General features: G+C 40.6%; 2 protein-coding genes across 2 annotated transcripts in view; both read left to right on the plus strand.

Annotated features, from left to right (window-relative positions):
• Window positions 1-103: 103 nt before the first annotated feature.
• Window positions 104-20516, plus strand: LOC128793762 (uncharacterized protein F13E9.13, mitochondrial-like). Its single transcript, XM_053953173.1, is given in 7 exon segments — window positions 104-285; window positions 1436-1515; window positions 8276-8456; window positions 13028-13178; window positions 14772-14827; window positions 19960-20129; window positions 20499-20516. Coding segments are annotated over 7 exon segments (729 nt in total). The 5' UTR covers window positions 104-212.
• Window positions 20043-20633, plus strand: part of C11H19orf12 (chromosome 11 C19orf12 homolog) — a 30427-nt gene continuing 29836 nt past the window's right edge. Inside the window, exon 1 of the mRNA XM_053952875.1 lies at window positions 20043-20129. The gene's annotated coding sequence lies outside the window, so the exon portion shown is untranslated. The remainder of the gene's footprint in view (window positions 20130-20633) is intronic.

Genomic DNA, 20633 nt, shown 5'->3' on the forward strand with positions numbered 1-20633 from the left:
GTGGGACCGCGCCGGGCCGAGCCGAGCCGAGCCGAGCCGAGCCGGGCCGAGCCGAGCCCAGCCGAGCCGAGGGGCTGTGCATCCTGTCCCGGACTCGGTCCCGGCCCTGGCTCCCAGCCCGGTCCCTGTCCGGTCCGCGGCGGGAGGCGGGGCCGCCACCACGGCTTGCCCGGCCCGGCTCCGCTGACGCCCTCCTTCCCTCCCCGCAGGCCATGCAGCGGCCCGGGCTGTTCGGGCGGCTCAGGGCGGCGGTCGTCGGGATGGTGCACGTGGGAGCGCTGCCAGGTAAGCGGCGGGCGAGCGGCACGGCCGGCGGGGCCCGGACTAGGACCGGGACCAGGACCGGGTCTGGGTCGCCGGCGTCACCCCTTTTCCCGGCTGCGGTCCCCCTGGAAGGATGTCCCTTCACCGCTACCACGGGCCCCGCATGAAGCGCCGTGAGTTTGGGCGCTCCCCGTTTCAGAGGTAAAATAGGCGGGAAATAGTTCCACACAGGGACCAGGGCTGAGATAACAGCGTTTGGGCTCGGTGAGCTCTGTGCTTCAAGAAGCAAGGCTTAGGGAATTGCACAGATGGGCGTTGGGACAGGGTGGGGGTTGGACAGAGCTCTCTCATGCCCTTAGAGGCAGTGGGAAGCTCAGACAACAGGCAGGATCTGTTCCAGCCTGGCCTCCTCGTCCACCTTTCCAGGGGCTCAGGCTGGGCAGAGCTGGTCAGGACAGCCCACCTTGCCCTCGACAGGCTGATGCCCAGAGCTCAGGGTGCCCAGGTTTTCCCAGAAGCAGCCCCCAGGCGGTACGCCCAGCTCACCCTGTGCTGGGAAATCAGGGCAGCCAACAGAGCTGACGCAGGGCTCAGCTCAGTCCCCACTGCACACTCCCACTGCCTGACCTTAGGAGCCCAAATATCAGAAGAGACGTTGGTCTTAAGGCAAATTCATTGAACTCCAGTAAAATCTGTATGTGTGTGTTTCTGCCATGAAGATCAGAGACAGTCAACCTTGCAGATTAAGGACAGCTTTAACTGGTTTTTAACTCACTGATGCTTAGCATAGGTGTTCTGTGCTGATACAGAGGTCAGTTAGTTAACTTGCCTATGGGTTGTATTGTCTGGAGCATCACTAATGCAGGATAAATTACAAGGATGTGAATAGCAAGCTAAGAGCAGACCTAGTGCAACAGGGGATTATAGCAGACATTCCTCAAGTTTGTGAATTAGATTTAGGAGCTGAATGGGTACAGCAGCTCTGCCAAGTTCAGCTAAGGAAAGAGATGTCACTAAGGCATGTCACAAGGAGATAGGGCAGCCTTTGAACAAACTTGTCCTGTGTGTCCCTGTTTCAGTGTGCAATCCCCATGGATGGCCTACCCAAAGCTGTTACTGTCCATGGGTTTGGTTTGTGCATGCCCTGGGGTAAGCAGCATTATTCTTGCAGGGACACCAAGAAGTTCTCTGCCATTGTCCCAGATCATTGATCAAGCTTGTCAGGAGGCAGAAGTTTACAAGGATGCTGGAGTTATGAGTTTTGGTTTCTTTCTTCCTATGATGGCCATTGCACAAAACCACTTCTGCACAGCCAGAATTTTAAATTGAGCCTATAGCTCAAGATGCATCAAAAGCATCTTGAAGCTCATAGATTAGAGATGCTTAAATCCATGTTGTTTATTCAGCATAGGAAGTAGGCCTCTGGATTTCAAAAAAACCCTAAGATAAGTATCACTTGCACCCAAAACAATTGAAAAAGCTTAGATTCAAATTGTACGGTTCAATTTTTTTTTTGAGTTGGATGAATCAAGTCAATTTAAGGAGTTAAAAAAAGTGGCCAGAAATATGGGCTGTTGCTGGCATTCAAGGTCTCTGGCTGTAGAATGCTTCATCAATCTAGTCTGACAAGCAACTGTATTTTTAGCTCTGTCCAAGCCTCTGGTTTCCTGAGGTCGTGGAGGTGTGCCATGTGCACAGCTGATACACTGCGTGCATACCTCAGGAACCTGGAGGGTGCAGGATCACCCCACAGCTGTGTTTGTAACAAAACAGCACAGAGAATTCAGGATCTAAAGAAAAAAAAAAGGCTCAGGCCCTTTTCTGCCCTCTCTAAGCCTCTCTCCAGGCCCCTGGCAGCAAACATGCCTGCTTTGCACATCCAGAAGAGCAGGCCCAAAAGGCCATTCTCAGCCAGAGGCAAGAAGAGACTGCTGTCAGAATTGCTGTTGGACCTAAAGTGGTGTAGTAATCTTCATAGGTCAGTAGATTTTAACAGGGTGTATGTCCTTTTGAAAGGTCAGATATGTTTTAAACATTTCATTACACCTTGTCTTGGGTTGTTGATGTGCTTTTTCTTTGACCTGCCCACAGCATTACGAGCATTTTCTCGTGGTGTACTAATGTCCAAGCTTTGAAAATGTCTTCAGTGAACAAGCTGTCACTGCTCCAAGCTGCTATTTTCAGAAAAAAACTTTATTAACAAGTCAGTTGAAACATTTTTAATCTATAAATTAGAATGATACCATACAGACAGAACAAAATTGAATGCAAGAGCTTAGTTTAAAGAATAGAAGAACAAGGTCAAAATGCAAGACAAGTCACAAAAGGTAGGTTATGGGCAGAGCCCTGGTAAGGCTAAACTAGGAAAGAATGCTGAGAATAGAATCACTGAAAGGATAAACAGCACTGGGGTAAAATGATGCTAACCTGGTGGGCTTCAGTACCTGTGAACCAGATGAACATGTGTGAGATGTCCACCCAGTCAGAATAGTCCCTGACTGCAAGCTGAACAGAACAAGGAAGTTTTCTTCCTTTTCATTCCTCCTGAAAGAACAGGTGTGCAATAACTGTATTCTGTACTGTGCCTTTATATTTTGTTGTGGCAGTATCACCATGAAGTATAACGTGATTCCATCTCCATCAGAAGAGTGGCAAACACTAATCTCTGCCTTTCTGTGCCAGAGGAAGTCTTGCACAGATACTCTATAACTCATAAAGCCATTGCTCCACATTGCAGTGGAGCAATGTTTGCTCATTTCCTTACATAATAATTACACATTGAAACCTTCAACAGCAGGGGGAAGACACCAAGTACTCCTGAAGGTGAAGGAAGGTACAGAAGCAGTTACTGGCACTGTTGACATGCACAAAGCTGGAGCAGCTTTGAGATAAGCTTTAAAATCAGTACTTAGAAAAAGTTTCAATTTGGCTTTTATACTTTGTCTTTTCAACAGTTGTACTGAATTCTGCAGTTCCAGCTCTGACTGGTTTACCTTTTCTGCATGTGCATTGCAGTCTCTGAACTTGAATATATCTTTAAACCTACCTGTCAGGAGACACATGAGGTGAATGCAATCATTTCTTTACACTTTTGGACAAATTCAGGGCATAGAGTTATAATTAACCCATTTTCCTATAGAAGTCACAGGATCATCAATATGCTTCCACACAAGTCTTCATTCTAAAGGTCTGCACAGTGTTAGAGAATAGAACAGAACAGAGTTAGAGCAATATAAGAAACAAATCCTTTATTAAGGAGATAAGTGTCAGAGATAATCAGGAGAGCCTCCATAAACATCAATAGGTTGCTTAACACTTTCTGCAATTCAATTCTTTAGTTTAAGAGAAATGAAAGTTTTCATAATAGATGCTTTCAGGAGCTTCCCAGCTTTTACAGAGAGGTCACTACTGCCAAACTGTTCTGGAATGGGAGTCTATTTGGGTTTCTTGCTCAGTATTCCAAAGGAGCTGTTAAGCTGTTTTTCTTGTGGAAGAAGAGCTAGAGAAAGGGTTTTTTTTCCCATGGATGTTTGTACTGACAGTGTTCCCAAATGCTGCCCACAGTAGCCCTTAAGAAGATACATAACCATTTGCTGCTATTTAGATGTTTACATATTGTCTCAAATTGTTCAAATTGGTGTTAACATTTAAAAATAAAGTATATGGTCTTGCTCACTCCATCTGTGTTGCACTTGGAAGTAAATCCTGGTATATTCAGAGTAAGGTGACTTGTCTGGCACATTCACAACTTCACATAATAAATATGAAAGATTTGTGATATTAGAGCATAGTAATGAAAACAAGTGAGTGCTCAGTTAGGAAGCCATCTGTGCTCAAAATGTATATGCTTTGTACTTGTGTGTTGCTAAACAATGAAATTCCCTAGACAAGATTTTATAAGCAGCAGGCTATGAGGCATTATAATCCCTCCAATTTGTACCTGCTTTTCTTTAAGGAAGAGGCAAAATATATCTATTCAGGTTAACTTTTATTCATTCCATTCAGCCTGGCTGACATTTATTCTGTAACTAGAAAATAGAGCACAGATTCCCACTTGACTGTTAGTTGCTGTTCCTAACTGTAGCTACTGGAGTAGCTGACATTAAAAACAGTTACTAGTATATGTTTTACATTGATGTTTTTAAAAAATGAAAGAGTGGTAAGCCTATTGCTCTTACAACTACCGTGATAACTGGAATTCACAGCTTAGAATTTAATAACAGTGGAGACAGAATAAAGTAGTATTTCTACACAGAAACATGTAGGTAGCTTTCACTTTGATTACTGAGTAACGTTTCAAATCTCAGCTGTATTACAGGAAAATAAAATAGCAGACTGCCTACAGCTACCTCCTATGGAGTGTGCAGGAGAACATGAGATAGCAGCTTACTTCAGTTAAGGCAGCGACCTGCTCTGGAGGTGAGTTTTTACAGAAGTTGCTAAGAGCTGTGCTTACAAACAGCAATTAAATGCTCTGCAAAGGCACCTGGTTTCCTCTATAAGGAGCACATGAGGGGTAATTGCTGCCATTGTCTTAGTCCCCACCTGAGCCTGTATAATAACAGGGGTGGTGCAAGGCCTGCTCCCTTTCTGGAGGAAGGAGTAGGGCTGATGAGCTTGGACAGGTTTGTACTGAGGTGCATGTGTTTGCAGGTAAAGCCTTTCCCTGGGGAGAAACACTGGAGTTAAAGTTGCCTTGGGGAAAAAGTTAGGTTAGGTATATGCTGAGTTAAAACCTGTGCAATTGTTACCTCAGTTGTGGTTTGTTACTGTTTTGAGGCTTTCCTGCTGCAATATGTGTGAGGCTGAAGTGTTTTAAGAGGTTATTTCTGTAAGTGGAATACAGCTAAGGAAACTATTTTTCATATAGCTAGAGAGCTAATTAAAGAACCTATTTTTCAGTAGCTAACTGTGATGCAAAGGGCACTTCATGTGTAGCACTTCAGAAGTCATTCAAAGTAAAAAGGAAATACATTGTTTGAAAATTACTTATAATAAGGCTATTGCATATAAGCAACACTTAAATTATCTTAACATTCAATAGAAAAGGAGCACAGAAGGTGCTTGCAAGAGTTTTATCTCATACTATCTATGTAAATCCTGCTTTGGAGGATATAATGCAGAAGCTGTTTCCATAGGCTTCTAAACCATAAGCTTAAGTTCCAAGAACTTTAATTTAGCATAACTGTTTTCTTTCCCCCATTTTAATTAGCTGTCTGATAGTACTGAAGTTTATTTCCTATACATATCAATTCAGTAAACACAAATCTGTGGTGTTATATTTTTATATAAAATATGAAAGAAAGCTTTGACTTAATGCATCTGTAATTCAGTTTTCTGTATTGCAGAACATATGTTGTTCTCTTTTTAATTAAACAAAGCATAATATGCAAAAGAACAGTCAGATGATACCAAAAGAATAACACATTATTAAAGTTCTACCAAAAATATTCACTGTAACTGTGGACCTTGAGGCTATAGGAAGAGGCAGTTGCTGAAAAGTGAATATAGTAAATTTAAAGCAGGAGAGAGAACTGTTGCAATTCTCCCATATGCCTGCATTTTGAGTTAGAATTTAATGAGACACTTTTTATGTGTAGTACTATGGCTAGGGGTTTTTATAACTTATTAAATGAATTAATTTATTATTGTAGATAATGGAATAATTTGCTTTATGCAAATCCAGAATGGTCAAAGTAGTAGCAAGTTGTGAAGAACTCTGTTTCACTGTGGAGTTCTGCCAGCCCATTCTCTTGCTTTTTTTGGCTACTAGTGTAGCTCTTTAGGAGCTGAGCATTTTGAAGCCCCATTCCCAGCTGTCTTTCTTCCTGTTGAGATCGATTCTTGACTGCCTGGAAGCTTGGGGATGCTGTTTTGCAGATCCTGGTTCCTGGCCTTTATGATAAGCTTGGTGTTTCCCTGATACCCAGATTTTGCTGAAGTCTGCCAAGTAGAGCCTTTCTGAGCCAAGGGCTTCCAGGCTTTTTGGCCTCAAGGAATTACCTAGTTCTGATGGTTCATTGCATTTTTTTGAATTTGCTTTGTTAAAGTATTATAGTTCTATGTTAGTCCTTTTGCCACATGCAACTACTGACCAACTTGGCATTCTTGCTGAGACTGACTTAATAGAGAGAAAGAGGCATGGAGAAAAAAATAGGTGCAGGGTTTTTCTTCCTGTTGGTACCACAAAGGATTCAGTAGCTGTGCCTCAGGTACCAAGACCATTTGGTCAGTTCAGGTTTGTTGGAGCAGTCCTAACCTAACTCCAGAAAAAATGACTAAAAATTGTGGGGTTTTTTGTGGTTTTCTTAGGACCGATTGTCATCTTGGTCACATGGCTTCCTCCCATCACAGGTACAGAAGAGTGGATGTCACATATTGAATTGGACACACAAAGTCAAGTGCAGATGTTTTGGTTGGTTGCCATATCTGGTGATCCTTTGCCTAATTCAGGTTTTCCTGGGCTGGAATTATGTAATCAAATATGTTGGTGAATGGCATCACAAAGTGCAAAGGTCTGATGTGGCATGTCATCATATCAGGTCACCTTTTCCATGAACAGGTTGTGTCCCATTGCTTTTTAGGTAGCATGTCTTTAAATACTCAGGATAAACTGAGTATTTAAATACTCAGCTGTATTTAAATTACTCAGTTCAGTAATTTGGAGAAGGCAGCTGTGCCCTGGTGCATTGAATGTTTGCAGGTTGTGTGCTTGGACTGACCATGTTGCTCCACTGGATCATTTCCTTCTCACTTTTCCCCAGCCTCTGTGCTGAGTGTTCATTTATGATGCCTGTGCCATAGCCTATAATTCAGCCATTAAATGCTGGCACTATTTTATATACTGTCTTATCTTTTACTGCCAGAAGGGCTTCCACACTACGACAAAGATTAGAGAAGTGTCACATATAAAAGATTTTTTTAAAAGGAATTTTTTTTTGTTTCCCCTTCCTGATTCTCTGTGTTATTAAGAAACAAGCTGCTATATTTAATCTCTAATTGTATTTTTTCCCAAAAAATGTTCCTTCTATTCTTGTTCAGTTACCATCTCTGTGAAAGGTAAAGCTCTCATTTTAAAGGATTAAGATGTGTGATAAAACTCCAGAGAGAGCAGAATTTATTTGCTATATATACAATTAGTTTGTCTATTAAACTTGCATTTTTAGAATTAAGCTGCTGAGAAATATCTGGTTTTCTTTTCATCTTCTTACTGCTAATGCAAAATACCGGGCATGGAATATGTTTCAAGGCTCTACTTTTACTCTTGTTATTAATCCTTAACAAAATTATGTATAATCTGCAATTGTTGCAAACTTTTTGGTGTAGCCTATGCAATGATTAGAAATGTGCGTGGCATCAGGTAATGTGCAAATTGTATCAGCAGAGTATTTTATCATCACTCCATTGTTTGCTAAGAGTATGTCCATGTGGATGGAGAGGTATAATAGACAATAAACAGCAGTATCTTCTTTCCAGTAATTCTGAATACAGAATGGGAGGAATATCACTAGTTCATATTATGGCATTTGGCACAATAATAGTCTAACAAAAAATTCCTTTATTTATCCAAAGTAACTCTTATTTTCTGACATTAATTGAATTGAAAATTGCCCTGATTATCTCAGAGTCCTCTGTTATCCGAACATACTCAATATCCTGTATTCCCCTTGGATAATTGAAGTTTGACTTTACACTATTTTTAATGAGGTATAAGATTTAACTCATTTGCCTATAGTTCACATTTTAGGATGGATCAAAGGAACCCAAATTGATGAATGTATAATTAAAATCACATTTAATTCTCTTCATGATTTCACTGCAAATACCATGCTGTTGATGAAAGCACTTTTATAAGTGGTTGCGCGCATCAAATGCATCAGCACAACTTGCTGTAGATAATCCTCCCTTTGAAGGAAAACCTTTACACTTGTGTGTGTCAGTACACGATATATAATGGTGAACTAGCCAGGCTTGTGCAGTGCAATGATATTTTTTATCACTCTTTCCCCAGGATGGGCTGATCCTGGAGAACATGCACGACGTGCCGTACACGGTGCGCCCTGGCCCGGAGATCACCGCAGCCGTGGCAGTGCTCGGTGCTGCCGTGAGACAGAGCTGTCCCCGTGTCCCTCTGGGTGTCCAGGTGCTGTGTGCTGCCAACCAGCAGGCACTAGCCATTGCTCTGGCTGCAGGTAATGCAAAGGGCTCCTCAGGTACTGCTGTGGCATTCACTCTCCATAAACTGCACCTTGTGCTGGCATGGATACCATGGAAAGCTGACTGTGCCCTGAAAAGGCAGTTAGATTCTGAGAAAGGTGCCTGCTTGATTAGAGTGGATGGTGCTTGTGCACTGCCTCAGTTGGAGGCTGCTAAAGGCTGCCACCACAGCTTTCTAGGTGAAACCTGTCTAAATGTAATCATTAGTTTAAATCTACTCATGTCTAAAAACCACCTTTGGTGTAGCTCTTATTTACTTCAGTTATAATATATGGGAGGATCTATTTAACCCACTGTGGTTAAGCATCCTGTTTCAGCATCTATTTATATGTTGTTGCTGCTACTGTTGTCCATGAAAACTAAGTTTTTGTTATCTTTTTTAATGAATGAGTAGAATGAAGCTTTTTATATAATGACAAAAATTGAGGTATAGATAGCCAAAGTACTTAAAATTAAATTGCCTTTGGGGGAATTAAATATAAATTAATCTATCCTTATTGCATGAATCCTAGACTTGGCTAAGCTTCCTGTTCTTACTGTTTGCTGAAGCAATTTTAGTTTTTCATATGTAGCCCTCCCTGATGTAAAGATGAAGGCTGGCTTAATATGGAAAGCCTGTACTTCTTAAATTCACAAATTGAGGGTTAATGCATGTTTTTGCCCAAATTGACTGTCATTATGGTAAGGCTGCACATTTTTGCATGTACACATTTTATAGAGCCAGGCAGAAGATGCTGATGTTAAGTGAAAGCAATACTTCAGGTACAATCATGTAGGCTAACCTATCTGCAGTGGCAGTTTTAATTATGCCTAATATGTTCTAAAACCTTTAAATTCTCGTTAATAGATGTGTTTTGAACTGACATTTGTTTTGTGAGCCTTAAAATCAGACGTTGCTATTTTCAAAGCATCCAGCTGCTTGACAAATTGAGAGAACCTAATTTTTATTACTGCATTGGAACTTATATGAAAACCTCAAATAAAAATGGTAACATAAACCAGTTTTAGTTTTTAGAGGTTGCTGCATGTGGGCCACTGGAGGTACATAGGTATTTGGAAAAATAGCACATAGCCTATTTTTAAAAGCAATTCTTTGAGGAGCAAAAATCATCACTAAATAAGGGATATGGTCTGGGAACAATGTATTTCTCTTCTTTGCAATTATTAATGAAGGGGAGGATTCCTGGAGGGCTTGGGTTTTGATCAGCTCCACTACTGTTCTGCACTATTTCCTCTGTAACTGTAGAACACCAACCAGGAAGGGCTTGTGTTTAATGCATTTCATTGCACTTCTCTAAAAATGAGTGTCTCAAGTTCACTGAACAGGGAAGCAAAAAGAAAATCACTGTAAGGAAAACCATGGTAAAGTGGGTACTACTTTGTAGGTAGCAAATCTTTAAACTGTTTTTCTGTAGCAACTTAGTAGTGACTTTAATGTCAATACAATTCTGCTGGGTAGCTAATAACAAAGCAAATCCTGTATGCTGTCACTACAAAAATAACTTGCTAAAGGTGTTTCAGCTACAAACCAAATGTAGCATCTTCTGTATCCTATACAGTCATTTCATTTTCCCTGTGGAGATCCCTGTCTTTGGTAGGAATAACTGTTAAGAGAACCACACAGGGAATTTATTACTTGTCTCTAGGAGAAGGTTTTGATTGAATTTGGTAAAGGGTGGGGGAAATCTGTGGGTCTGCAGTGTGACTAGGAGCTCAGCTACTTTGAGCAAGGATTGTAGGGTCCTGTGCCTGGGTGAGCCTGGGTCACTCATCATGGACCAGGGCTCAATCTTTAAGTTTATCTTACCTCATAAATTTATAAAAAAAAATTGTTCACTTGGAAAGGACTTTAAACAGTCATCTAGTCCAACTGCCCTCTCTACCTGAAGCTGCCCTTTTTCCTTTAAGAATCAAGTTAATGAAATTCCAGTTCTGAATCAGTCTTCATCAATGATGATGACACAGTTGATAGCTGATAAACAAGGCTTCATGTCAGGAGATATCCCAGATCTCTGTATGTCTTTTGCAAACACAGCTTTGCTGTCTGTGCCCTTTCCTTTCCTGCACCAGCAGAGTGGGAATTCACTTGCTGTATCCACAACACTGTTTAGGGTAAGACAGAATTAGGCAGAGCTGTGTGCTATGGCTTTTGCTGTCCTTTTTAACTGCCACCATATTAATGCAGTGGTGAGGGGAGGCAGCTGAGCTGAGAATTGCAGCAGGGAGCACCCAGAGGTGCTGTGAAAGGCAGGAAGTGCTGTGTATCCTGCTGGGAGTGCTGCTGGAGACCCTGCCCCTGTGCCTGCAGCCCGTGCTGAGCACGGCAGGAGCTGCTGCAAGACAGTGTCCTGAGAAGTATTTTTGCAGCACAGACACACTGTGCCTCCAGTGTCATCAGCAAAGTCAATGCTCCTCTAAGAGTTCTGTTTATTAGTTTTTATTGGATTTTCCCTATTGTTTTCCAGTGAAACTACAAAATGGGTTGTTCCTATATAAGTCAGAAATGGGACTGCCTATTAACTATTCAATGACTATTACTTTTCAACTTGCCAAATGTGAAAGTAAGCAGTAGTATCATTCTCACAATTTTATGAGCATAAAAATGAATTCATTAGCAGAATCTGATTATGGCTTCGTAAAAGAGAAGGGTAATGATACGGTGCCTGCACCTATTACACTTGGTTAAAAATTGTATTTTCATGGCCTCCAAAAACCCAGATTGAGAGTACAGCCGTGTTAAACTAAGTACAATCCGGTGTTTAGCAGAAAGTCTTATATTACTGCACTAAGGAAACACAAACCAAGCATCAACAAACACTGTGTAAGCAGTGACTTCAATAAATTAAATTACTCAATGAATAGCTCGAGTCCCAAGTTAAACTTCGATTGCTATGAAGGTGTCATGTCTCTAGGCTCATCCACAGTTTTATGATTAGAGAAATAATTATCCTTATATAACTCTGAATTGTACTGTAAGCTTGGGTGATGTAATTAGAAGCTATAGCTTTTGTTCCTAGATGTAGAAATCTCAGTTCAGCTGTTTGCACTGTGTTTATCACCAGTGTCTACAAGCACCTGCAATGGTACTTGTGGCACATTCTTGTCTTTGGATCCTGGGAATACTCCGTGCTTTGCACTAATCTCAAGGCACAGGACAGCTTGCATTTGATTTGGCATCCATCTGTGATGTTTCTTGTGAGCTGGAGTCTGTGTTGCTAAGCAATACAGGCTCTTCTCTATCAGGCGTAAGCTTCTGTTTCTGCAACTTCAGGGCTTTTGGAATGAAACTGGAATTTTAAAATAAACAGACACCTTGTCATTTGGTAAATAAATTTTCAAGATCATCTATGTTTATAGTTGGAATGTGCTAAGGTAATGCCTCTGTTGCCTAATCAGTTCTGGATAGGATTGCATTCTTGATGGCTGTTTCCACATGCATTGCTTTCCTTTGTATGATGTCAGCTCTAATTAAATGTGCATCTGACTCCAGAGCTGGAGCAGTAGCAGAGCTTCAGAAGAGCTTGGAAGGCACCTCCAAAGCAAACTGGAAGAGCAGTAAAACTGCACAATATGAGTGCAGAGCTTTTACACAGATGTGTAAAAGAGGCAGGTTTTAAGTGACAGTTCAAGGCTATGAAAGACAGGAGAGAAGTGAGGATTGCAATAATGGAGTCAGAATTAAATCTTGTGCCTCACTGCTCCTTATTGCTTTGTGGTCCAAGGCTTCAGGCTTACAACAGAGATATTTCAAGCCTGTGCAGGGGGGCCCTGGATGTCAATGACTGGCCCACATGAAGTAATTACAATTCATAATCTTCCTCTTCAGTATCCATCCCACAAAAACTTCCTAGTGACAAAACTTAATGAATATGGTGGAACCTATGTTACTAAGGCATGGCAGAATTGATGGTTGGAGTAGAATGGCTTTGACTCTTCCTAAGCCTTTGGCACAGCTCTAGAGGCAATTTGTTGATGTGGTGCTGTGTAGGAAACACATGCTACGTTCAGATGGAGTCACATGGGTTGCATATAACGTGTTTCAGGCTGTGCTTTCTTGCCTAATTTCCTAAAGAAAGATGACAGTGCTATTCCTCTGTGTCTGTAGCCTGGAAAGATGCAAGTTAGTGAGCCTTTTTGGAGAGAAAACACGTCATCAGAACAGAGAGCTGTGTTTTGACCCACCTACTCCTCTGTCTGGCACATCATGGCAGCAGACAGGGCAGGGTGTGCAGCTGCCTGTTCTGAGCCACACAGGAACAAACTGAGGGGGAGAGAAGAGAACCAGGGGATGGGGGAAAACTGGTGGGGTCAGTGGGAGAGATGGGAACTGAAAGCAGTGAGATGGGAAGAAGTCAGAGAGAACAGGGGCAAAAATAAAGAATGGAAGATATGTGGGAAAGTGAGGTGGGTTAGTCCTAGAGCACATGAAACAATTTGTGTTGGCATCAAATAGGAAGGGCAGTAAGATGAATTTTCATTTGGTTTTGGTGTTTTTCTTTTCCAGTTCTCAGTTTTGGGCTAAAATGTTGCTTTTGACTGTTTTCAGGTCTTGATTTTATCCGGGCTGAAGGGTTTGTGTTTTCTCATGTGGCTGATGAAGGGATAATAAATGCCTGTGCAGGTGACCTGCTGCAATACAGAAAACACACTGGAGCAGACAACATTCTGATTTTTCCTGATATTAAAAAGAAGCATAGGTAAATATAAGCAAAATTTTATGTAAATATAAATGCAATCATGGTCTTATATCTTACTCCATTTTCTGATTTTTTTGTAATGTCAATTTTCTTCCAGGAAAGTTAATCATATAGGGAGAAGTTTATTATTTAAGCATGGACTTGCAGGGCTATAAGGGGATACATTTAAAAATAAATTTGCAGCTGTAAGTTGCTGTATCTGTGAAGTTTGTAGTTGTTTAACCTTCAGGTTTTCAGCATGCCAGCTATGAAAGCCTTGCATGTAGTATTGAGACATTGTATGCATGTGTAAATGTCTGTTATGTTTAAAGAAGTTTTGTTTCTGAGAGTTAGGTATCCACAGTTTTTTTTTTTAGTTATGAAGGCAGTTGCCATATAAAAGCATCCAAGTGATCATAATTTGGCATTTAAAAAAGCTCTTCTCTTTCTTCTCCTTGCCAATAATTCTGATTCCTGCTACTTAAATCAGTGCTGTCTATGTAAGGGTTATGTTCTATGATTATCAAAAAGAAGGAACTTATGACAGCTAAATCCAGTTTCTTTTCTGCTTATACTTTATCTTACCTGTCACATGGTACTTTCAGCTATTTAGATGTCACTCTTTGGATTTGTTTTTTTTTTTTTTCCCCAGAAGAACTGCTCAAGTGCTATGTATTATACATGCTAAATAACCTAATTAAAATGTTTGTGTGTAGTATGTGAGCCATCATGAGAATAATCAAGTTTGGAAGATCTTAAATATATAATAAGCAGGTAATAAATTTCAAAAGAGAAAGGAAACAATGCAATGTGGTGGTCAGATTAACCTTTTTAGGTCCTTTCAGAGAAGTTTCTTTCTGATGATTTTTTTTTATGTATATATATAAATGCAAATACACTGCATTAGACTTTCTGCAAATGAAATTGCATCATGTAATTTTTATTTTTAGTCTTGACAACTGGTATTTGGATTATACTTCCCATTTTTTTTCAAAGAGTTGGCCTTTAAGAAAGGCAAAGAAGTTCTTGTTTCAGGCAGAAACATGAGCTCAGAAGGAAATGCTGAAGGACTTCTTGGTTGAGCTTTTTGATGTAGAGAAGTCCAGCTGCCACCGAGAGCTGCTATGCTCTTGTTCTTTAAATGAGGAGAAACTGTTCTTGTGCCATCAGCACTCAGCAGTGCAACATATTTGCCATAGCTGTTGTTTTCTATTTAAATACAGAAAATCCAACAGTGTCGGATGTTCTACCAGCAATGGCTGGAATTCTTTCCAAGTCTGGGACCACAGAAATTAAGAGCTGCTATTGCGATAGGTTTCAAAGTGTGTCACCCATACATCAAAGCCTGCTGTTCAACAGCTGGGATGCAGGTGTAATTGATGCTTGTGTAGGATGATTCCTGTGGTTTTATCATAGGTATTAACTATACTTTCTGTTATTGGACTTGTGGAGGTTGTTGATTCTGCCCTAGGCAACAGGATCTGATTTATGAATGAGGGCACATCCACAGCTCCCACTTGAAGTCAGAGAGCTCTGTGTGCTCCACACTTCTGAAATACAGGTGCTTGACACGTAAGCAGCTGTCTCAATTGACACTTGGTGGTGCACACTTAGCACTCGCTCTCTAGAGCCAGGAGACCCGGAGCAATCACCCATCAATGAAGGAAAAGGTTGGTTTTTATCTCCTGCTCGGGTGGCAGTGTCACTGCCAGGGTGAAGCTGGACATGGTAAAGCAGCCCCTGGGGGTTCTGCTGGCAGGAGGGTGGGGAGGCAGGGCGTGGGTCCCACGTGTGTGACAGGCCGTGTCCCCGCAGTGCCCAGGGCCGATGGCAGCGTGGCCCAGGCGGCGGCCGCTGCCCAGCCGCTCCCAGCCCGCGGCGTGGTGCCGGCTGAGCCGGGGCACCCAGCCTGGGCACCAGGGACAGGGCAGTGCCGGGAGACAGGGAACTCTCCCTGGGGGGGTTGATTTGATCACAGTGATCGTATTTGAGGTGTTACTTAGGTGGGCTGTGGTATGTTTCTATCCAACAGCTTGGCAGGGCAAAAATGGCAATTATTCCAAGCTTTTAGAACACTGAATGAGGCTGAAAGAAAATACTATTTCATTTGTAAAACACCCTAATATAAGAAAAAGCTGCTTTATAATCCTAGAAAACTAGCTATACTAAAAGTAGCCATATTAAACTATCTAGCTAACCATAAATGTTTCCATTGAAGAGTTCAGTGTTTTTGTCTTTCACAATGGAAATGGAATTCCTGTAAGAAAAGGGGCATTTTGATAAGGCAACATTCAAAACATTAATACCAGGGAAAGTACTGCTTGGAAGATTTTTCAGAAATAATACAAATTCATTGGTAGACAGGAAGATATTAACATCAAAATAATTTTTAAATAGTGTGGACTTTTGTCAAAGAAGACTCATTTGCCCTATGAGCTCTGACCTTTGCAGAAGTGCTAGGAGTCTTGGTATTTTTATATTAGCATCAGTTTGGGCTGTGTTCATGAAACAGTATTGCTCCCATGCTATAATTAAATTTCTATCATGGGGACATTTAGTTTTCATCACTACTTTTAATTTAGATCAATGGCTTGAATTTGAATGTCTCACTACATAAAATAGAATGTGTATTTTTTTAGGTTTTACTTTGCCCGACATACTGTAACTTGGCATGTTTTGAAGGTCCAGTGCACTGTGTTGTATTCAACTTAAATTAGCAGATCAGCATGAAAAGCATATTTTACCTGTCAGAGATAACCTGCACCTCAACAGGTTGTATTTGTATCTTTTGTGTTGTATTTTTATATCTTTTGAAAAAACATAAAATCATTCACTATTTTCAGGGCTTTATGTATATCACACATGCTTAAGAGCATTTAAAATGTAGGTTGAACTTGTCAAAATGGTTATTTCATACATATTAAACTTTTTGCTAAAAAAAAGCCAGATTACAAATTGCTGTGCCTCAGTTGCCAGTGCTAAAAAGAAAATTATGGCTTTGTGTGAACACTGAGCCTCTTGAATTAGCTGGGTCTTTTGGTACAGCAAATTAGAAATGATACATGGAACAGGTGATACTGGAAGTTATGCCTGCTTTAGAGACTGCAATATTTTGTTAATCTAGAGATCCACCCCTGTTTGTACTTAATGTCTCCACTGTTATTAATGCAGATCAAATAACTTTTAAAAAATATTTGATATGTCTTTGGGCAAAACCCTAGGTTAAATTCTGCTTTCATGTATGCACATGCAACCTCCATTGATTTACTGCATCAGAGAGCAAAACCTGACCTGTAGGCCTAGAGGCATTTTTGTCACAGGACCCCAACCAGACAGAACCATAGCTTCTGCTTTTCTTTCATGTGAACAAACTTGTCAGTCTCTGTCTCTTTCTCTTTCTGGGTCCAAAGAACAAAATGAATCAGAGTTGGCAGCTGTAATGAAGTACACATTAATTCTGTGTTTGGATTTGTGTTATGAAAGCAGGAGTGTGCAGATCATGGGTTTATTGTACTTAGATCACAGCATTTTGGATGTTAGCAGGCCCTCTCATGAGAAAGATGTCTTAAAACAGGTAAGAGAAGAACTTAAAAATTCCACAGTATAAAAAAAATGACAAATTAGGCATATCTATGTCAGGAGATTCTTAAAAGGGATCATATCTACAGTCTACAAAGTTGGTGTTGATGTGAGTGAGATTTTGCATTTCAGGAATTTATGCAGCCCTGGCAGTGCCGTATTACGATGATACAATTGGGCACCTTTCATCACGCTGCAAAGCAGCTCTTGAAAGCAAAGCTGGGAGACAGATGAGATTTTTGTCATGTCTCTTTTTCAGCTTTGTTGTGCAGTAATATAGAAGTGGTTTTGTCTTTGTGTAGAATTGATTGATTTGCGATGGGCTGTGGGAAGTGTTTCCCTGTCAAGGCAGAGCTCTGCGTTCAGTCAGATTTTGTTTCAGTTTGTGTTGCTGCCTTCTGGGGGCTGGCAGGCTCTGCTCCAGGGCTGCCTGGGCACTCCAGGGCACCAGAGGTTGATGGAGTACAAGGTCTGAAAAATCAGGCTTCATGTTGTTAAGGAGCAAGAATTACAGCTGAGCATTTTGAATTCGTTAATAAACCATCTTTCCATCTAAGAGGTTACAGAAGTTCCAGTTTGCTGCCTTGTGGAATGTTCTTTGGTTGGATGTGTGAACCCATCATGTTTTTTCTTTGGCTGTAACTGCTGAAATACCTGCTTTGCATTCAGTTTGTATTTTGAGTGACCAAAGCTGTGCATAATGACTGCTCAGTTATCTCTTTGAACAAAACAAAGTGTCTCAGCTGAGTAACCTGTGGAAAACATGTACATAATGAAATCCAACAGCTGGCTGTGACCATCACCTCCTTAATTACTGTTCATAAAAGAGGCCTCAAGACTGACTCACCCTCTCTCATCTTTTGATGGCCAAAATAGAGGCTGCTGCCTGTGTGATTCCCTCCGAGATAGAAAAAGTGCTGATCACTTACATGTCCTGTTTAAGCCCTAAATTTAATGACAGAGAAAAAGTCCTTTGAATTAAAAACCTAAAATGTGTTAAGAGGGGAGCATTACCATAAATAAAGTGTTGTGTATGGTACAGTGATCACTGCAATGAGAAAGCTGTTAAGGAAGAGTAGTCGAGCAAGTTATTGGCACAGTGGTGCTTATTTTTACACCACTCTTTGCCATTGTTTTCAAGCTAGGAGCACTTGGCCTTTATTTCATGAAACTTGTGCATACCATAGTTCAAATGCTTTCATTGTGCTTTGCAACCAAGCACGATTTCATTGGGTTTTATTAAAGACCTGTGTGCAGCTGTGCTGCCACAAGAAAGAGCACAGTGCCCTCTAGTTACAGTCCACAGGAACAGAGAAATCCGTGTGAACTTCAGCATCTTGTTACTGTAACATCACAAAATTGTCTCCTTTTTCTCACTGTGTCAAAAAAAAAAAAAAAGTCAGAAAAAGAATGCCAGGAAAATGGAGAGATTTGAAGCAGAGCTCTGTGTTTAGAGATATTTTGACAGTGACTGAACATTGCCACACAAAAACACATCTCACTGCTGTTGCTTTATTTTCTTTTACAGGTTAGAATTTGTATTAGCACAGCCAATAGAAAAATCACTTTCTACTAATCAACTTTAGGCCCTGATGTGCTTGGAAAGGACTTAAAAGTAGCATCTGTAGCATACTTAATGAGGTAACACATCTCAGTGCACACTGAGCACTCCCTTTGCCATTCTTCACATTGTCATTCTGAATAGATCTCCAGCCCAGGAGATGTGTGTGCAGTCTGTGTGCCATGTGTAGATCACAGCAGCACTTGATACCTTCCCACTTTGGAAGGCTTTAGGTTGTGTAGGATCAGTCTCAGATTTCACTGGGTTTTTCCCTTTGCCCAGCAGGGCTGAGCTGTTGTCCCAGACCCATATGAACCTGCTCTGTTTAATTATTTGGCTCTTTGTTTTTCCTGCTGATACGAAATAATTATGAAACAACTCCCTGCTAACATGCTTTACGCACTTGTAAGAACAAATATTGACTTGGGGCCTGGTTCCTTTGGGGATTCAGTCAAATACTGCCACAAATCTCTGGTCAGATGCACCTTAATTGTGTGCTGGTATTGATGTAAAGCAGATAGGATATTCCTAAGAGCATATAGATATTCTATAAATAAAAAAAAAAAATTAAAATAAATATCCTGGTTTTTAGAACAGGATATTCATGATAATGCTGTAAGTAGCTAGAAATTAATTATTTTGTTGCTGTAAGCAGAATGACTAAGAATATCAAATATGCAAAGAAATAACTTAAGTTTTAATCATATATGCATGAGCCATCTGATTTGTTTTACATTTTCAGGAAGGGCTCTGTTGAATGGTTTTTTCCTTGTGTTAAAATCTTTTTAAGAGGGAGTTACTGTTCCTATATGGAAAAATGGTCGAGCATGTGACCTAAAAAGAGATTCAAGAACATTTTAATTGATCCCCTTTCTTCAGTGAAGTAGGAAGGTGATAAATAATTAGTCTTCCCTGAAGCATAATTAATAACTTAGGCTTCTGATGAAACTTCATTTAAACAGTGTTTTGAGGCAGACTTTTATTTGTTTCATGCGTGCTTTCCCTAGTTACCTCAAGCTATAACTACCTTACCATCAGCTTATCACTAATTAAGCCAATTTATATGTTTTTAAAGGTCAGAAATAATGGCTCACAACATTCCTCTAAGGGATGAAGCATCCAGTCCTATGAGTCACTCTTTGGATGGTCAGTTTGACATAAAATGATGAGAAGGATGCTTAAGTAATTCTTGAACTGGGCTTTTTTTTCCTCCTCGCAAAGCTAGTACTGTATTTTGAGCCTTGTTTTTGTCTGTTTCTCCTCTTGAAACCAGGCAAAGGCTCAGATGAGTAAGTAACACTGTATATAGGAAAAATAAGAGGCTTTTTTATTCCATTGTCATTCCTCATACTGATAAAACACCACTTCTCTTTCTGGCTTTTTCCTTCTGGAAAAACTAGCTGAACTGTCAGTGGTGCTTGTATAATCCCTGCTCTCTTTCATACAAGCAAATATAGGAAGCATTCCAGACAACAGGATATAAAAAGTAAGATTTTTTTTTTTCTCTTTAGAGCAAAAGGTGTTTTAGAAGTAATAAATACCACAATCACAAATTTCTCGATACATTTTTTTTTCTGTTGAAAAACTAGGCAAATTAGAGTCTTTATGGAGACAGTTTCAAAGAAAGGAATTAACCCTGATTTTCTGTTTTCTTCTCCTCAGAGGTTAAGCATGCTGTGAAGATTCCTGTGCTGGTTGGGTCTGGAGTGACCCTGGAGAATGTGAGGAATTACTTGGATGCAGATGCTCTAATAATTGGTTCGTATTTCAAGAAAGAAGGATATTGGGCAAATGCTGTTGATCGTGACTGAGTCAAGAATTTCATGGAACACGTAAGTAAACTGAGGGAATGAGTTTGTCAGCAAACACTGTTTGTTTGTAGAAATGTTTGTTTGCAGTGTGGTACGTCCTACGGAATTAAAGCACAAATGCACAGCCAAATGGCAAATAATACCAAATAAAAATGCACATCATCTCCATAACTAGCTGGGAAGCTTGGTGACATCCTTCACAATAACCTGGTGCTCTGATGTTTGCTTCTAGGCAGCACATTTCTGTGGTGCTCAAAGCTACCATCAGTGCAAAGCCAACTCTGAAATCTTGTGTGAGATATTCTCTCCTGTAAGTTAAATGCTTACGGAGTTTAAGAACTTTTAGAAAATGTTCATCACAGATGAGCTGAGTTCTGTTTTGCCTTTAAGTACAACAGGATGCCCTAAGTTTACAGCTAAAAGTGTTGCAAATTGGACAAGTTAATTAGCCTTTCAGTTTCCCCATCTGTAAAATGATGATAATAGCACCTACATCACACAAGGGCCATAAGACATAATGAATGA

Source organism: Vidua chalybeata, chromosome 11 (genome assembly GCF_026979565.1).
Source record: "Vidua chalybeata isolate OUT-0048 chromosome 11, bVidCha1 merged haplotype, whole genome shotgun sequence".
NCBI classification, from domain to species: Eukaryota; Metazoa; Chordata; class Aves; order Passeriformes; family Viduidae; genus Vidua; species Vidua chalybeata.